Source organism: Rhincodon typus, chromosome 21, assembly GCF_021869965.1.
Source record: "Rhincodon typus isolate 14 chromosome 21, sRhiTyp1.1, whole genome shotgun sequence".
Classification (NCBI taxonomy): Eukaryota; Metazoa; Chordata; class Chondrichthyes; order Orectolobiformes; family Rhincodontidae; genus Rhincodon; species Rhincodon typus.
Genome location: NC_063352.1, coordinates 33,256,469 through 33,276,287, shown reverse-complemented (window position 1 = coordinate 33,276,287; position 19,819 = coordinate 33,256,469). Strand labels below are relative to the sequence as shown.

Genomic DNA, 19,819 nt, shown 5'->3' with positions numbered 1-19,819 from the left:
AAGATTGGGCAACAAGTAGTAAGAGATTAAAATAATGTTGTCCTCATCACTTTTTGTTTATCTGCCTTTCTGAAATTGGGGCTGAATCTTAAAATTATTTTCAGCCAAGCCCCAACATATTCTTTCAATTTTACCTCATTAAACTCACCTCAGTAACTACCTATCCCACCGCTATGGTGCCGTTCATGCCTGATTCTGGTTACATTCCACCATGCACCATTTCGTCAACAGCTCAACACTCAGTGGCAATCCTGGAACTCATGGGCATTCCTTGCACCCATGTCATTTTTGAAAGCCTGTTGTACAGCCAGTCAACAGCTTCTTGATGTTTGTCCTGGACATGTCAGTCAGTCAGTAGGAAATTGGTACCCAATTGTGTAGGCAGGGACTTAAAAGGTCCTGATGGATGGGATAGTTCTGTGGAGGGACTTCCACGTTCACCCAGTGGAGGCCACACACTGGACCATCCCGGCCTGGCCTGCTGTTAAACCAGTCTCAGTTGGCTGGAGAAAGCTCTACACAGCTCTGCAGGAAGAATGGTAGTCATGACGTGAAGGTGCCGGTGTTGGATTGGGGTGGACAAGATCAGAAATCACACAACAGCAGCTTATAGTCCAACAGGTTTATTTGAAAACACAAGCTTTCAGAGTCTTACTCCTTCTTCAGGTGTCAGTGAGAGAGGTAGTATCAGACACAGAGTTTATAAGTAAAAGATCAAAGGGTCACATCACTTGTGAGGATGTATTAAACAAACCTAAGATGCTGTTAAATCTTTAATCAGTTAGAAGGTTTTAATTGAAAATATGTATATGTAAATCCCTGAATTCCTTTCAAGTCACTGGCCTGAGAAAACTAAAATTTTTATCAGTGTAAAGAAGAGGTGACATTTTAGGTCAGACAATGCATTTTAGGTGTGAGGCCTTGTTTAGAATCTTTGCGTTTTGGTTTGGAGTCAGACTGGTTTTATTTCTAAAGCAGGAATTTATAAACCGCCACATTGACTGACTGTCTATAAATTGTGTGCTTTTTGAACAAAATAGAATGTATCTGCAAATACAAATTTACCCCATTGATTAGTGTGTGTGTAGGAGAGTGAGTGTTTGTGTGTGTGCATTGAGGGACAGTGTGTGTATGAGAGAGGATCTGTGTCTGTGTGTGTGTGTGTGTGTGTGTGTATGTATAGTGTGGTGGGGTCACCTGTAGTGTGACATGAACCCTAGATCCCAGTTGAGGCCATCCTCATGGGTACCAAATGTGGCTATCAGCCTCTGCTCGGTGACTCTGCGTTGTTGTGTATCCTGAAGTCCACCTTAGAGGACATTTACTCGAAGGTCCAAGGTCAAATGTCCTTAACCGCAGAGGTATTCCCCTACTGGGACGGAACGTCTCTGTTTGGCAATTTTTGCACCGTGCCTATCATACCACTGTTGTCATAGCATTTTTTCACACACACATACACACTCTCACCCAGATCCTCTCTCATACATGCACTGTCTCTCAAGCATGCGTGCACATACACACTCTCTCTCCCTCTCTCACACACACACACACACAGACACACACACACACAGGGGTATGGGGTAGGGAGTAAACGATAGGATAGAGCCCAAAATTATTGAACTCCCTCCGGACTCAATATCGAGTTCAATAATTTTAGGGCATAAACTCTCCCATGTCTTAGCCCCCTACCCTGCACACCAGGCCTTGTTATCACATAGCCTGCCATTACACAGCACCTGCTGTTAGTCACTAATAGTCCCCATTAACAACTATTCACCCTCCCAGCCAGATCATTATCAACTCACAAACAAAAACTAAGTTGCTGCAAAAGCTCAGCAGGTCTGGCAGCATCTGTGAAGAAAAAAAAAGACTTAACGTTTTGGGTCCACTGATCCTTCTTCAGAATGTTATCAAGTCTTTTCTCTATCCAACAGCTCTTCTTTCTCTTCAGGCCCTATCCTATCATTTACTCCCTACCCCATCACCCTCCCTATTCTCTGCATATAAACCGACATTTTCCCAGCTACCATCAGTTCTGAGGAAGGGTCACCAGACCCGAAACGTTAACTTTGATTTTTTCTTCACAGATGCTGCCAGAACTGCTGAACTTTTCCAGCAACTTCTTTTTTTTGCTTACACCTAACATACATTGTCTGACCTAAAATGTCACCTCTTCTTTACACTGATAAAACCTTTAGTTTTCTCAGGACAGTGACTTGAAAGGAACTCAGGGATATACATATATGTATTAATCAATTAAAACCTTCTAACTGATTAAAGATTTAACAGCATCTTAGGTTTGTTTAATACATCCTCATCAGTGGTGTGACCCTTTGATCTTTTACTTATAAATTCTGTGTCTGATACTGCCTGTCTCACTGACACCTGAAGAAAGAGTAAGACTCTGAAAGCTTGTGTTTTCAGATAAACCTGTTGGACTATAGCCTGGTGTTGTGTGACTTCTGATCTGCAGGAAGAAGGTCAATGTCCTTCTTCACTCCATCGATGTAAGGTCCACCACCTTCTCTCCAGTAGCCCACAGTCACTCTATCTCGGCAGTGAGGTTACAAGATGGGAGTTTGGGGTCACAAGCACTGACGTGTTTGGCTTTTGTTTCGGAGAAAGCCTGGCTTTTTATCAGACATGCTCATACCCAACCTCTGCTCCCCCCAGCCCTCTGTTCAAGAACTAAAGCTGTCCCATTATTCAAGCTTGCACATTCTCTGTACTCAGGCTTGGTGCTAGAGGTTGGGAGAATTGTAATTGTTATAAACATTTTGAAAAAGACGTAAAGATCAGCTGTGAAATTACAGACCAAATCAGTTTAACTTCAGTGGTAGGAAAACTTTAAGAAACAATTATTTGGGATGGATGGAATTACTAGTGAGATGAAAAACATGTAGATTAACTTGGAAGAATCAGTATGGATTTGTAAGGGAAAATCATGTCTAGCTTAACTTCCTGGAATTCTTTGAAGAGGCAATAGAGTGGGTTGATGAGGGGAAACCATAGATTTCTAAAAGGCATTCAGTATAGTAGCACACAGCAAACCTGTAAGGTATGTTATAGGCCACGAAATAAAAGGACACATGGATACAAAATTGGCTGCACGAGAAGAAACAAATGCCATGGTGAATGGGAATTTTTTTCAGCTGCAAGGAGGTTTGTAGTGGAGTTCTTCAGAGATGGGTAATGGGACTCTTGCTTTTCCTTATGCATTTAAATGACCTAAAGCTTGGTATACAGGGGACAATTTCAAAATTTGCTGACAATCCAAAACTGGGAGAATTGTAAACGTTGAAGTGGACAGTGTAAAGGGATTAGGTGGCAGATGCAGAGAACTCTGAAATGGTGCACTTTGGTACAAAGAACATAGAGATCCAGTCTAAAATATAGGTTATTATTGTAAAGGATGTGCAGGAATAGAATGACCTGGGTGTATATGGAATTAACACATTAAAGGTGGCAGGACAGACAGAGGAATAATCAATAAAGTATTCTCAAATTCACAAATAGAGGCATAAAGTAAGAGAAGAGGAGAGTTATGATGAACTTATATAAGAAATTGATTGGACTTTAGATGGAGTATTGTGTATTTTGGGAGCCACACAAGAGAAAGAATTGGAATGCATTGGAGAGTGTGCAGATAATGTTTACGTGAATGGTTCCTGGGATGACGCACTTCAGTTATGAGGAAAGATTGGAGATGTTGGAAGTGTTTTCCTTGGAGAGTACAAGGCTAAGAGAATATATGACAGTAGTTTTCAAAATAATGATGGATCCAAATGGAATGGGTATGAAGAAACTGTTCCCACTTGTCAATGAACCAAGAACCAGAAAGCTTGGTTTTGAAGTGTTTTATGGAAGAAATAAATGAAAGGTGAAGAAAAACTTTTTCACTCAGCAAGTAGTTAAGGTCTGGAATGCACTATCTGGAAATATGGTGGAAACAAGTTCAATTGAGATATTTAAGAGGGTTATTAGATGCCGAGTCAAATAGAAGCAACGTACAGGTTTCCAGTGGAAGGTGGGAAATTGGCATGACGTTAAAATGCCCAAAGAGCCAATGCACCAGAACAGTTCTGTGAAATCCAGCTGTAGAAGATAGAGTAGACACTTAGTTACATAAACTTTCTGTAAGTGGCTAACATATTGGTCCTACAGACAATAAGTGTTCCAAACTTGCATCAATGAGCTAATTTATTTACAGTAGCTCCTAATTTAAATCATTAAATCAGGAACATACATGAGATTATAAAATGAATGATACCTTTACTTTCTGGTGTGCTTCTCAGAAACTGTGGACAGATTGAAACTGGGTAAATTTAAATTTTTTTTAGCAGAAATCCACTAACATGTTTTTGACATTTTTTAAACACTTAATAATCGATGAAATTTATACCCAGGTTTAAGTCTGCCCAGAAGCTTCTTCAATGCAGTTTTACAAATATGTCAAGGACGTTTAGATCATAAGACTGTACGTAAACAAAAATTAACTTACTTTGATTTTAAAACTCTGACGATATCAGGGAATTTAATTTAGATTTTAATTTTCCAGAATATCTCTGAAATACCAAGCAGCCAACAGTCTTTGAAGTTGTGCTATTTTAAAAAGGATGAAAAGTGAAACTCATTCTGACGTGGAGATCAGTCTCACAATGCTGGACGTCAAAGCTCTGTCAAAGCCACATCATAGTAACCATTATAATCCACCTGCTGAGCTTTTCAACATCACCAGTTAACTAGGTTGGAGGTACACAGCTGGAAGATAAAGTTCAAACATTAAGCTTGCAGTTATATTTAATCTTACATAGACAACATAAAAGAATTTGCTATAAAATCATTAATATTACAGTTATTTCGAGCTAACAAAGCATTGTATTTGATCAATAATCTGACCCTATCAGAGAATTTTAACCTTAAACACAAGGCAGATTCTGGCTAGGTTGCAGGGAGAAGTTGTTACGGTTTTAAAAATCAGATTTCCAACCCAATCCCGTCTCCAACCCTTTTATGAGTCTTACTGTTATTCAGTTTTTAAACTGTGGCTTCAATGAACAGTATTTCTAGTGCCTTAGGCAAGCTAGCAACTACACTGAGGAAAAGACATGGCAGATCAAGGAAGTTAGTGTTTTTATACCTATCTCCTGGATTCAAAGTCACTGTTGGAAAAACGCCTGCTTTTCAGCAACCTTTGCAAACACCCCTCAACCACCACCCCAGAAGGTCCAGCCACTAAGCACATACCTTGCATACCGAAGTCTTCCTACATGTACTACATAGAAACACAGAAAATTGGGCAAGAGTAAGACATTCAGCCCTTTGAGCCTGCTCTACCATGCAATATGATCATGGCTGAACATCTAGCTCAGTACCCTATTTCCCCCTTTTGCCCCATACCCTCAGATCCCTTTAGCCCTATCAATTTCTTTCTTGAAATTGTCACTATTTTGGCCTCAATAATTTTCTGTAGCAAAGAATTCCAAAGGTTCACCACCCTCTGAGTGAAGATATTTCTCCTCATCTCAGTCCTAAATGGTGTAAACCCATATCCTCATGACTGTGACCCCTGGTTCTAGACACCCCAGTTTACTCAAATTATTTGATTAAATACCTCTAACTCACGTTGCTGGTACTGGTTAAACCTGGAGTACTCTTCAATTCCTGATGAAGGAGAAATTAACAGAAAAGTTACAAAACCTGCATCCTCCATTTTGATTAAGACTGAGCTATCCTTATAGGTCATTTTCTCCTTAACAAAATAGGTTTAAAGAAAAATTAAGCAAAAATTCCAGTATTTCAATCTGGACATAACCATCTTGAAAAAAAACATCAAAAATATATAGGTGGAAAGAAATACAAACAGTTTACAGGCATATACTGTTAGATTAAGTAAGTGGGCAAAATGTTGGCAAATGGAGTATAATGTGGGAAAATGTGAAGTTGTTCTTTTAGAAGGGAGACTAAAAGAACAGAATATTATTTAAATGGAGAGAAAATGCAGAAAGCTGCAACACGAAGGGACATGGTGGGACTTGTGCACAAAACACAGAAAGCTCATGCACACGTGCAGTAGGTAATCAGGAAGGCTAACGGAATGTTGATTCTGATTTCAGGGAGTTGGAGTATGAGAGTAAGGGAGCCTTACTGCAACTGGTGAGACCACACTTGCAGTACTCTAAGCAGTTTTGGTCCCCTTATGTAAGAAAAGATATTATTTCATTAGAGGCAATTCAGAGAAGGTTCACAAGGATGATCCCCTGTATGGAGGGATTGTATTGTAAGGAAAGGTTAAACCGATTGGGACCCTACTCACTGAAGTTTAGAAGAATGACAAGTGATCTCATTGAAACATGTAGGGTTCTTAAGGGGCTTGACAGGGTAAATGCTGAGAGGATGTTCCATCTCATGGGAACTCTAGGCTCAGAGAAGAGGGCATCGTCTTAGAGTGAAGGAGTGCCAATTTCAGATAAGGAGGAATTTCTTCTCTCAAAGGGTTGAGTGTCTTTGGAACTCTTTGCCAAAGAGAACCGTGGGGCAGAGGCCTTGTGTATATTTAAGCCTGAGACAGATTCTTGATCAGTAGGATTATGGAGAAAGGGAAGGAATGTGAATGCGCAGAATGTCAAATCAGCCAGGATCCAACTGATTCGCGGAACAGACTACTCCTGTTCCAATTTCTTATGGTCTTATTAAATAAGGACAGTATCGTTTGAGTTTCCCAGGGAGGAAAAGTGTTTATGCATATAACCTACTCTTTAAACTCACTGATATCTTGTTGATATTGTTACTCCAGGATTCTTACCCACGTTACTTAAAGTCAGATATGTACAAGAATATTTTAGCAAGATCCATTGTTCCTCAGGAAACCAAGAGAAGGTATGTTATTACATGCAGTATCCAGAAAACATTTTTGGGGCAAAAAGTTGACTGGCTAAAGGTAGTGACAGTTTTGTTTTTGTTTCAGCCAACCTTTAGAATAACATTATGTATACTGATATTTTAGTAAGTTATATACTTACAGTTTTTCAAGAACATCAACCAAGATGTAAATGTCAGCCTACAGAAATTAACTTCTTTTATAGGTGTAAAAGAAACGTTAGATTCATGAGGGGGGGATTGAAAGTGTTGTTTAGTTTAAATTACTCTGTACAGCAAATATTCCTCTTGTTTAGTTCTTCTTGCAAAATTTAACTTGTAAAGTTTTATCACTGAAATTTTAATCTTACACTTCCAAACCTGTACTAAATAGATGTAGAATCTTCTGTGCTACCATTTAACAAAGAGAAAAATTCACCAGGGCTTGTCAATTTTATCAATGCACAGCCTTGTTTTTTAAAAAATATTTATTTTTGCTTCTGTGTTTTTATAGTATGGTTCCATTCATGAGGTGGCATCGTTATTCCAACACCAACTCTGCACAGATGTTCTACCCAAAGGGCAACGATGGGAAAGGAAAAGATGCAACGGTTTCACAGGTTCAAAACTAAACTCGCCACATTAAGAGCATGATTTTTCTTTAACCTGTCATAGTTCTACATTTCCTACAATACGCCCACACTTACCACAGAGTCATGTATAGTCATTGATATGTTTCATTGCTGACTTTACATCTTAGGTTTACATGTTACCTTTTATACAGGAAAGTAAAATCTGAATTCCTTGTTGAAAACCAACCAAATCTTAAACTCACCCGTATCCATTTTTGAATAGCCCAAAAATTTAGGGAATCACATAGATTGTTATACCACTGAAAAGTGTTTTCAACTGCTCTGTGTTATGTGATACGTTTGGCTTTAACAGTATACCATTGAAATTCTTTTGAAGTACTAAATAATGTACCATTGATGTTCTAACCTTTAAGTTCCATTTGAAGAGCACAAGCTGAACATGTGCATGTTGTATATGGATGTTGTAACATGCGCTGTTGGCGTAGGAGGATATGGGTTTATGATCTTAATTCCTCATCTGTTGAGTTCCCAGTCTCAGCTGTAAAATTGGGGAAGGTCTTCCAAAAGGTCAAGTATTCCAACATAAGAAGGAAAGAAATTATAGGTTTGACCACCCACAGCAGCCATCATAGTCCTCCTAACATCTGTTATACTTAGGATTAAGAGCTGATGGAAAATGAGCCCCAGGCAAGTTTCTTGGTTGGAGTGAACATCACAAATGGAATCTCATAAGAAAAAGAATAAAACTAAAGAACTGCCATTATATATTCGAAGTTTTACACATACACAGGCATAACCCAGTGATGTTGAGCAATTTATCTAGAACGATCAATAAATTGGCTTTCCTGTCTTAACAGCTTCAAACTAGAAAGCCTCATTGCTGGTAATTATCTAAATTTTTGATGTTCACCCTACTTTCCATTACAAAATCTCGTAATATTAATATTTCCTATTCATAATGCAAAATGCATTAGGCAGTATTGTAATAAAATCATGTGTTTTAGTTATACCCTACATATCAAGTATTTTGTGTTTCTACAGTATTAATCTTCATATAAAATCTTCACACCAATAAATATGCTTTATAATAGCTTGGTGTTTTTCTCATTTATAAAATCACATTCCCTACCTGCATGACATGTTCACTACAGAACAAAGTTTTTTTTATATAAAGAATGTTTTTAGCAAAAGCACATTTTATTAATTATTCCATAATCTGACATAAAGATGTAAAATGCAAAAAGGTTTTTCTATCCATTAGTGAGTACAATTTAGTATTTACAATATTTTCTTATTACATTGCTGGACCTCAAAATACTTATCCTCTTCTTTTATCCCTACAGCTATGTCGATTCTCCCACCCTTTGGCAAACCTAGGAGTGTTCACTGGACCAAATATCCCAATTAACTCCGAGGATGCACCTTCCTGGTCCCATTCCAGCCTTCCCTCATTTTGCCCTGGAATCCTTCCTGCTGCAACCACCCCTTCCTGTAGCTGCACTGACCCTCAGAGGTTCGCTGTTTGTTCCTCACTTTCATTTTCAGCATGTGATAAGAATATTATTATGTTGTGTTTTGGTTCTTAAAAATTCAAACCTCCTTCACTAGTTAATGCAACAGTAGAACCGTGATAATATCAAGATCTGATATGTAAGTCTTTTTTTTAAAACAATCAGTATATTAATTTTGAATACATACAGCATATTACATTTCTTGTATACACACCAAGGGGTGTGCAAAGCACTGATCAAGTGTCACCATTCATCTTAACAGTAAACTATCAGGATCTACTTTTAAGTCTTTTGACAAATTTCAGTTATTCACCAGCTTAGGAAATAGTTGGCAAAGAAATTTCAAAAGACATTTATGCACAACTTATATGTTACCACCTGATGTAATAATTTCTAAGGTTTTGGAGTAGATCTGTAGCTCGGGTTGTGGGTGTTGAGGTTGGTTGGCTCGCCGAGCTGGTTTGTTGTTCTGCAGACGTTTCGTTACCGTGTAATAATTGCATTTACTGAAAAGAATGCCAGAGACAATATCAACAGTGTTGTTGATAAAAATTGTTACTTAATCCTAATAATGTATTTTGGCAGATCCAGAACATGGGAGATTGTCTTGTAATTTCCATTATAAGCACGCATTAACAATGAAACTTAAAAGAAAAAATCAAAATAGAAAAACTACTGAAGTTCAAAATTGATATTTCAGTGAGAAATTCGTCAGATATTGTAGGCCAGAATTTACTATAGGTATTACTATCCATTCATTCGGATTGCCTTTGTATGGCTTCTCCGCGATAAATTGCTGTTAGTGGGAAATCATCATACTGCTGTACCCTATGCACCTGTATGAACAAGCCATGTTGCTGTGTGTCTCTTTAACTAATTTTACTGAAATATTGTGAATGCCTAACAGAGTCTAAACTGGGAACTGCAGTTTTGTATTATGAATTCAATGTCAAACAAGTGCAGAAAGCAAAATAAAAAGCCAGAAAGAAAGATAGGGTTGAAGAGAAAGGGAAAGAGAGAACAATAAAATGTGTAACTTTGAAAAAAAAACTCTCCAATAACATTTAAAAACTGAAGAAATGAGACTCTGTAAAAGTGAATTTTCAAGGCCAGAGAGGTTGTTTGTAAATAGTTAAGGATTAGCACACCATAAAATATGTTTGAATGGAGAGCCAAACACTGAGTTGCCTTCTGCATTCAGCATAAGGAGAAGCAAAACAACTTGACAGAAATGTCTGGATTTTTGCATTTAACTGTGTAACTGCACTTGCCTGAATTTCCTGTCAGGTTCATACATAAGTAATAATGGGTACCAATAGCTTCAATTGGTATTATAGAAATTCAGTTCCAGGACTTTTTCATTGTTTAAACAATTGGGAACAATATATTCAATGCTAGTGGAACAAAAGTATGAGAAAAGTGTTCACTTTTTGTGTGCTCATGAATCAAGCATGTAGAATAAATGGAATATTCTGCAAAGTACATGAAAACATTTAGAAATGCACAGCTTTAAAATGGCATCTCATCATTATCAAAAACTCTGGTTATGTCACTCATCAGATAATGCTTAGATCTGTACTTTGTGCGTTATTTATCTTTTAATTGTAGTAACATTTTTGTAAAATCTACAGAATTACAGGTACTGAATTAGGTTTACATCATATACTGATCATTTAAAGGCAGGTGTTGTCACTACATTATAAAGATAATAATGGTATTAATATGTATATCTGAAAATCTCAAAGTTCAAAATTTATGCCAATGCACATTTGCAGGAAGTGAAACGTTGAAGTAAGGTGAGTCAGTGTCACTTTTCAAACTTATTTTCACAATTGTAGTTCTACTAATCATGCAAGGTTGAAACTGCCATATAAAGTAATGCCAGGATACACCAAAGTAATGGCTTCAAGTAATAAACTTGCCGCTAATGTAGATTTTATTGTGTTAATCAGTAATTTCCCACTGGATGACAATTTGGTCAGGATTAGAAACTGGAGTGTACTTTGGCAAAGATAGAAAACCTTATTATTCTCATGCATCAACAAATGAACCAATGTGATGTGCTATTATTTTAATCTCAACTCTGCTGCAAACTGCTAATTTGATTATGCCATCATTGGTTTTAAAACATGCTGTTACATAAAATAAATTGTAACTATAGAGAAGCCATAATTAACCAAAAGTTAAGGTGTATTCGTTTAAATCTTGCTAGGCGCAATAATAAGACCAACTCTGGTAAATTACACTCAGACTCTATTCCCATGTTCTTTTAAGAGCAGGTAGCACTGAAGCCAGCATTATGGATTCTAAAATAAGTTATTGCAACAAGTGTCAAGATGAATTTCTCATTACCAGTTGTCTCATACCCAAAATGCAGCAAAATAATCTGGAATATTATTCAGTCAATCTATTTAAATTCTTTCGTGTGTAGTGCAAACCATGGTGCAGATTTAGCTGCCATTAAATTCATTTATTTCAAAATTGCCAACCAATTTAAACGACTAGAACAATGTGAATACCAACTTCCTGATTTTTGTGTGTACCTACCCCGCTGCATATGCGGTCACCGGACATTGCTGTGCAATTTGCATATGAATAATGAAACCTCCCCTTTCTTTAAAATAACAAATTAGAATTATAGAATCCCTACAGGGTGGAAACAGGCCATTCAGCCCAACAAGTTCACACCAACCCTCAGAAGAGCATCCCACCCAGACCAATTCCCCAACCCTGCATTTTCCATGTCTAATGCACCTAAACTTACACATCCCTGGACACAATGGGCAATTTAGCAAGACCAATCCACCTAACTTGCACAGCTTTGGACTGTGGGAGGAAACTGGAGCATCCAGCAGAAACCCATGCAGGCACAGGGAGAACGTGCAAACTCCACACAGACAGTTGCCCGAGACTGGAATTGAACCCAGGGCCCTGGCTGTATGAGGCAGCAGTGCTAACTACTGAGCCACTGTGCCACCCCGATGAGAATCAAGATTGGTTCCTTTGAATTTATATCAAATGGAGCTTGCATATAATGATGCAGAGGTTTTCACTAGTGCTGGATGCACAAAATATTCTGTGGATCTGGTGGCATCTGGGGAAGGAGGAACAGAATTAAATGGTGGAGAGGCTGGAAGGCCAGGGGGCATTAAGAGACTTTGCTGTCCTGACTCCCCATTACTAAGTCATGTCACAGAGTTTGACCTTTCCGGATGCCAGTTGAGGCCCTTAAGCAGCAAGTTTCATCCCACCACTCTTGGTATAGTGAGAGGGGTACCTATTGTAGGTTCCACCGGGTTTACCTCTGCAGCCTACCTCTGGGCTGAGCAGGTACCTCCTGATCGGATACCCTGTAACCAACAGAGGGCCCCACTGGGATGCAGTCTCCATAGCACCCCACCCCGTCCTCCACACCAACCCTCTTCCTCCTCATCAGGGATAGTCTAATATGGCCCCAGAGAGGCTGCCTTCTCCTTCAGAGCTTTCATGGCTGCTCATCTACCAATACCTCCTGCAGGACCAGTAGTGGCCACCGTTTCTGAAGAGTCACTTGCCCCTGGTTTTTCTGACAGCTCTTGGATGTGACATTGTCATCCTGAAGGCCCCAGGTATCCCAGTGGCAGGCAGGTAAGCACCTAATTGGAATTTAATATTGCTGGATCCCCTGGTAATGCTGTGGTTTCCACCAGCTCTCTGGATAGGGGATTGGGGCCACTGCTATGGTCATTAAATTCAGCACAAAATTTCACATTTATTTCAGAACAGAGGCAGGTGAAGCAATGACAGGGGTGGGGAAAGTGAGAAATGCAAATAACTACAGGAATGTTCTCTGCTGGTTGGAAGGCTGGGAAGATTCCATATGTAAAGGGTTAATGGAGTAAGGCAAAAGGAGATGTTACAGGACAAGTAAAGAAACAAAAGTTGGGTCTAGAGGAGATGTAAATGGGATTTACAAAATCACAAACAAACAAAGTTTGCTGTCTGAAGGTTCAGTTATAAGCAAGAAATTGTTGAACTGTTGAATGTTGATTCCAGAAGACTGGAAGGTGCTTAATTGCAAGATTAGGTGCTTTTCTCAAGCTTATGTTGAGCTTGGAACTGCATAAGAGGCCAGGAACAGAAAGGTCAGAGTAGCAGGGAGACAGAGAATTAAAATGAAGGGCAACTGAAAGCTCATGGTTAGAGTCTGGATGTAGATGTCCCACAAAATGGTCACCTAATCTGGGTCTGGCTTCATCAGTGTAGAAAATCTAGCATCCTGAGCAGCGAGTACGTAGAGAATTGTAGTCCAGTCTTTTACTACCAATGCTGAATTACAAACACTAATTACAACTGCTCTGACAATTGCCATAGATCAGCTATTTGACAGCAGTCGGGGCACAATCATTTTTGGCGAGTCAGAGGAACTGGATGAAAAACTACTTATGAACTATTGACCGCAGCCACAGTTGTGTTCTGCTGTAAGGAATCTATGGACTAGAAGGAACAATCAATAAGATACTTGCTGCAGCTAGGGTCTCAGCCAACCAATTAGAACCTGCAGTGACAGGAGGTACTACTCGAGCAGGTGGAGAGTGGGGACAGGCAGCAGTACAGCCTGTACAAGGCCCAAAATTATTACCACACATATTTTGTGACATCACACTACAAAGAAGTCTAGCTATATAACTGGCGTCCAAAAATATTAATTATTGAAGATGATCCCAATCAAGAGCCAAATGTGTTTGTTCAAACAAGTCTTCAGCCAAAACAACAATCAATGTCTCATAAAAGAAGTCAATCTTCAAGTGTTCAATTTTATAGTCTAGACCCCACTGCCCTGAGCTTATCATGCTCTGAATTCATTCCTCACTAACCACCAATCTGCCTCATTGCAAAGTCGTTCACAGAATACAGTGTAATACATGTTGTTGCAATTTACACATTGTAAGTAAGTGTAGTGTAGGTGTGCTGAGTGATTTCTACCCCTCAGCATTTCCTCTTTTTCACAATGTAAGGTGTGTGCATACTTCCAAACTGTGTGCTTTTAAGTGTTTTCACAGTGGAAGAAAGAAGTTAGATGGTTGAGTGTCAGTGGCCACTTGTACGTACTCAGAATATTAAGTAAACTCTGTTTTACTGGGTTCGTAGATACAGGTCAATGTGATGTTGACCAGTTGTAACTATGGAATGCTGCTATATGTATTGGTGCATCATCTGTGCAGCTTCACCTATCCCCTTTCTGCTGGCCACTTTTTCAGTATATCAGGGGAATAACTAGATGTAAGATTACAAGTAATCTAGTACAGATTGCAAATCCTGTCCTACTGATCAGTGCACCAAAGAAACAAACAAGCTCCCTATAAAAATCATAAAATAATGAAAATTTTTTTTTTAAAACTAACACCAACAGATAATCTGGGATTTTTGTGCAGGCATAGAAGATGTGCAGTTCAGAGACATTCAGCTACAGCCATTCGGTAATCTTTTCTCATTGATGGGTAATTGCAAAATTAGAGTAGCAAGAATCAGGCTTGATAGAACTGCTTAATATGCTGCTAAGTTAAGAGGAAGTTGAATTTAAAGTTTATCTGCAGTCTCTAAGGACTGGGGAGTTCCCTCAGTCTTCTGAACCCTGCTACTAGGCTCAATTTAAAGTCAGAAACCAATACCATCGTGAACCAATGTGAGTCTCCCTAAAGCAGCCAATAACTGAGCAGACAGTGGATATCCTCTCCTGTTGGTAAGTTTTCAAAGTTAGAGGACCAACAAGAGACCTCACAGCTTGAAAGCAGCAGCGGACTTCCATGGCATGTAGTTGAAGGAGAAGGTTCTTCCAAATGGAGGCAATGTCTCTCCAACTTCTTGAAATCTAGAATTAAAAATGGCCTTTGCAGTTGGGATACTGCTGGTATTGGAAGGACAGGACAACCTATAACTGCTGCAGTATCCAGGCAGGCAGGACAGGCATCTCCTGCCCCGCCACTGACCTTGTGGCATGTAACTGGTCAGGATGGACAGCTAGCCTTTTCTCCAGTCCCCTGAGCCTGCTCACATGAAAAAGGGCCTCAAGTGAGACAGACCAGGAGAACTGGCTTGCTGGTTAACAGCACTGTCCTAAAGAAGGCAGAGACTAATAAGCAAGCTGTCAAGCTACACAGGATATATCCAAATTGCTCAGAAGACTAAAAACCTGAATGGTCTGCTGAAACTTCCCCAGCATACCAAACTTAACAATGGGGTGAGGGGTGTCATATGCACTTGGATGGACGTTTGTTAAGAGATCATGGATTTGATCTTTTTGACTGCAAAATTAAGTTTGCCATATGAATAATAGTGCACTTAGCAATGCTCAGTGCTTCAAAATCATGGACTATTATCCCTTCAGTGTTATAGATGAAAATCCAGTCAGGGAATAAAGCAAATAAAGCTCAAGTATTGGTCATGACATTTGCTGTTCAACAGGGTAAATGGTTCAAGGATCTGCCCACGGAGGTTGTGGTAGAAGGTAGGTTACTGACAGAATTTATTTTTCTTTAGTTAAAAATGGCAAATGAGTCAGACATAACTGAGATGGAGCATGTATTTGATTCTGATTAATAATGTTGCAAGTAAATTGTGAAATTTTACCAAAGCATGTTTATGGCAGATGCACAGTGGGGACATATTTCGGCTACCGTAGAGATTGTGAGGCATGATGCGTTCTTGAAATAATGAAACTATAAAGTATGAGAAGTGTTGGAAAAGCATATGAGGTAGCATTGTTACCCAAAGGCACAGACCATAACACGATGCAGCATCTGGCATGCAACATGGATGATGAACATCCAGAGTGTAACTTAATGAACACTCACTAGAAACTATACTTTTATGCAATTTGAAAATAATGAAGGTGAAAAATGTAAATTTCTTAACAATAGGTCATGAAACTATTTTAATTATCAAATGCAAAGCTCTACTTTTTTCATTGATTAGAATACTAGATAATGATACTGTTTAACTGCTTTCCCTAGTCTCCCTCTTACTACAGATGAAGTCTCCCTGGAAAATCAAGATTACCTGAATTTGGAAAGTGCACAAATGTCAAATGTCAAGGATGCTGAATTTGAAGACGATGAATTTGGATGGACAACAAGATGTTAGATAAAATGCCTAGATTATAATTTTTTTCCTTGTTATTGTGAAGTGCCTTTATTTATATAAAATCTGCACTTTATAGTTTTAGCGCATGTTTCACAACTTCAGTATTCCCCTTAAAATCATTTTACTAATTTTATATCAAATATTTGAAATATTACATGTAAATGAACTTCATTTACGCTTGTCACACAGTGGCATATTTATTTTTTAATTTCTGAAAGATTGCTATAAACAAATTGTCAACTTGAGAACAAAGATATACCTTATTTATTTTGACTTTTGTCCAGTTGACTGCTTCTCTCAAATAATCAAAAGGAAGTTACATCCAAATAGATCTCAAATTCTTTTAATCTTTACGTTAGACACCAATTGATCTGAGGGGGTGAAGAGGTATTTTCTTGTGTGACTAGATGGCACACATGCATCTTTTTATCAAATTTACAGCTGGCTGCACATATGCAGGGGACCAGTTTCCCATATAAATATTAGGAATTTAGATTTTATAAATTCTAAATATCAAATTATTTGTTGGAAGAATTGTTAGTTAGTGATTTGTTAGAAGAAAGGAAAACAAATTTACTTTTGTTGAAAATCTCAGCATTTTCTTGGGAGAGTTGAAAGCTCTTTGTAACCAATTACTCATACTGTTATCTGGCCAATTCCAACAGCTGTTGGTGCACAGCAAAGAACATAAATAGTTAGCAGATAGAATATTGGCCAGAACATTGGGAGAGATTCCTGCTCTTCTTAGAATGGTGCTCATCCAAATGGTGGTCCATCCAATGCAAATGTATGAAATCTGTGCTCAATTGTCTAGATTGTATACTCAAATCTGGCAGCAGGCTTGAATTCAATAACCTTTTGAACGAGACGCAAGTGCTACCACATAGCCAAGTTGACACTTAAAAAAAAACAGAAAGCTGTTTACTTCATTGATTAAACTTCAGTACTCATTTTGAGGAGAATAAACTGGAGTTAAATTCGGAAGGATGCCTAGTTCTATACTTGGTATACTGCTAGACATGTATCACCAACACTTGAATTCTGATTTTGTAAGTACAAGCAAACAGAAGTAGGTAAGCTTTTACTCAAAGTCTTTCTACTCCACATGATATTAGGTTATCTGCCCCAAACTAATTGCTCAAATTACTTATTAGTTTCATTAAGATAGTACGTAAATAGTCATTTACTATGATAAACCCCTCCTTTTTACATCAAGGCAATATAGTGACCATGGTTGCTGATGATGCATTGTCATTTTAGTTTGTATCCAGTCATTATGTACTATTGTCTTGAATACTACTGGTTCATTCATAGTAACTAATCATAACTGAGATGTGTGACTTTCACAAGAGACTTAACTATACAAGATGATTCACACAACAACAATAAAACTCCTGGCTCATGGAACTAGTCTTTGTAGCATAAAATGGGAAACAGAAAATCAACAGGTAGCTTTACTCCCATCTCAGATTCATCTTCACTGACTTTGTTGCACATGGATATCAAATTAATTGCAGCTCACTTTTTTGTTTATCCTGTGGGCAGTATTGTTGAAAAATAGCCAAACCAATGCTTAGAAGTACTGTTTTAAATTAAAATGTGTGTGTGTAGGTACATATATATCAAAAGAAATACTTACCTATTAAATACTGTTCCAAAGTATTGAACACAGTTAACTTGGGATCCAGAGTATCAGAAATGAAGTTACGGTCCCACTCGGTACAAATGTGTCATATTGTGAACTTGCGGTCAATATTTAAAAGTTAAACACAACTGTTAATGTGACTGTTGTGAGTTGTGTGACTTTTGGCATTTGGTCTACAGACAGTATCAAGTCTGAGGCAGATACCTCATTAAATACAGAAACACACAGCCACCTGAGTAATTCACACATCTTTTTCTTCAAGGATGGGGCAACACAAAAAGACTTTGGAGTTACCAAACTACCTGGCTCCATGTTTCAAAGTGGACAAAAAAAAAACACAGCTGAATTGAAAAATACCTTTAATATGTCAAAAGCCCCAGGAAAGCTGCCATTGTCCCAGACAACCATAGGCTGATCTCTCATTGGAAAGAGACACAAATCGGTAGTGAGTTTAATCTGAGGTTCACCACGCCACAGGCAAGAAGCAAGGCTGAGAAGGCAGGGTCTTCATGATGACCTTGACCAGTCTAGGAATAGAACCCAGGCTGTTGGCATAATGCTGCATGGTAAACCAACCCACTGAGGTGACAGACATCTACATGACAACAACTAGGATTTGTCTGCTTTGAACAATCAGCTAGTGGCTGTTGCAGGCAGAATACCTGCAGAACCAACAGCTGAGCAAGGTTTGTGAATCAGGCTCAGAAAGTTTAATTAGAATGTCATAAACACAGCGACAGCGAAACTAAAAATAATACTTCAAATGAACTTCAACTTGATCGGATTACAACTTTCAGCAGTCCTGACATATCCAGTGATGAATGGTGATGGACTTCTAAACAACTAACAGGAAAAAGAGACCCCACCATCCATTATGATGGAGAAGCCCAGTACATCAATGTCAAAGATAATGATGAAGCACTTGCACCCACCTTCAGTTAGACGTGCCATGTGGATATTTCATCTTGATCGTCTCCTGAGGTCTCCAACATGACAGGACCCTATTTTCAGCTAACTCGATTCAGATCACGTTGTGACATTCGTGCAATTACTTATGGATTTAGAAGTTCCAGCTAGCCACTACTTCTGAAAACAAATGGCGAATGAACACGCTGCTTTTGAAATATAATAAAGTTAAGAGATCAGACGGCATTCCCCTTTTCCGCCAACCTCCACTGAACGAATCAAGGTCTGGAAACTAGCCTCCAACCCCAGACAATTTAGTAATATGCAACAAAGCAATTCAGTGGATAAATGACCGTCATTGTCCAAATAATTAGGCAAACTACAGTAAAACTTGTGTTCTGAGATATTCCACCAACTGGAATCATCTAGCAATCGTAATCTCAAAATCGTAATCATTCCCCTACCCTGTACCCCCCAGGCCTCACTGTTACTATATCAAATGTTATCTGAAGTGAAGAACCTGGTGCATTGTAAAAGTATTTTTCATTACGTTTACAATGAAAAAGTCAAAGGTGGAGAGACTAAGTCTCTGAAGTTTGCAGTGCACATCCTGCAATTATCAGGAATTGCATTGGGTAACCATCATTTTTGAATTACCAGCACATGATTTCACAATAGACTTACAACATTCTCAGTTTCAGACTGGAATTCAAAAGACGGGGCATAAATGGACAAAACTTGAACATCATTATATGTCAGGTCATCAGAGACTATTTGTGAAGACAATGGACAAACAGATACTATGGTCACGAGACAAACCTGATTTCTGATAAAGAAAATGTAATGGGATGAGTTTTGAAGAGCAGCCTGCTGACAAAAAAGAGCTCTAAACTAGTAATAGTACGTGATAAGCTTCATCACAAGGCAAAGAATTCAGGCCAGCCCTTGCCTATCTATTTGAGAAACCAAACCAGATTTTTGCTGCCAGGATTAGACCACAGCCCAACCGGCATGAAGCTGGAGGAACTTGCTATTGCAAGCTGTAAGACACTGCGAAGCTGCCTTCATTAAAAATCAAATGTTTATTTCTTCAGTAGGCTAAAATGGGATCATAAGCCCACAAAACATTTAAAGATTTCAAGAGAAGCAAGTGTGACAATGATCTTTTTGGTCTTTTAGGACCT

General features: G+C 38.6%; 1 protein-coding gene across 1 annotated transcript in view; it reads left to right on the top strand.

Annotated features, from left to right (window-relative positions):
• The window catches only part of rgs11 (regulator of G protein signaling 11), a 137,432-nt gene extending 121,341 nt beyond the window's left edge, over positions 1–16,091 (top strand). Inside the window, exons 16-19 of the mRNA XM_020527009.2 lie at positions 6,797–6,879; positions 7,373–7,478; positions 8,795–8,964; positions 15,955–16,091. Of these exons, the coding sequence (XP_020382598.1) occupies positions 6,797–6,879; positions 7,373–7,478; positions 8,795–8,964; positions 15,955–16,084 (489 nt within the window). The 3' untranslated portion in view covers positions 16,085–16,091. The remainder of the gene's footprint in view (positions 1–6,796; positions 6,880–7,372; positions 7,479–8,794; positions 8,965–15,954) is intronic.
• The last annotated feature ends 3,728 nt before the right edge of the window (positions 16,092–19,819 follow it).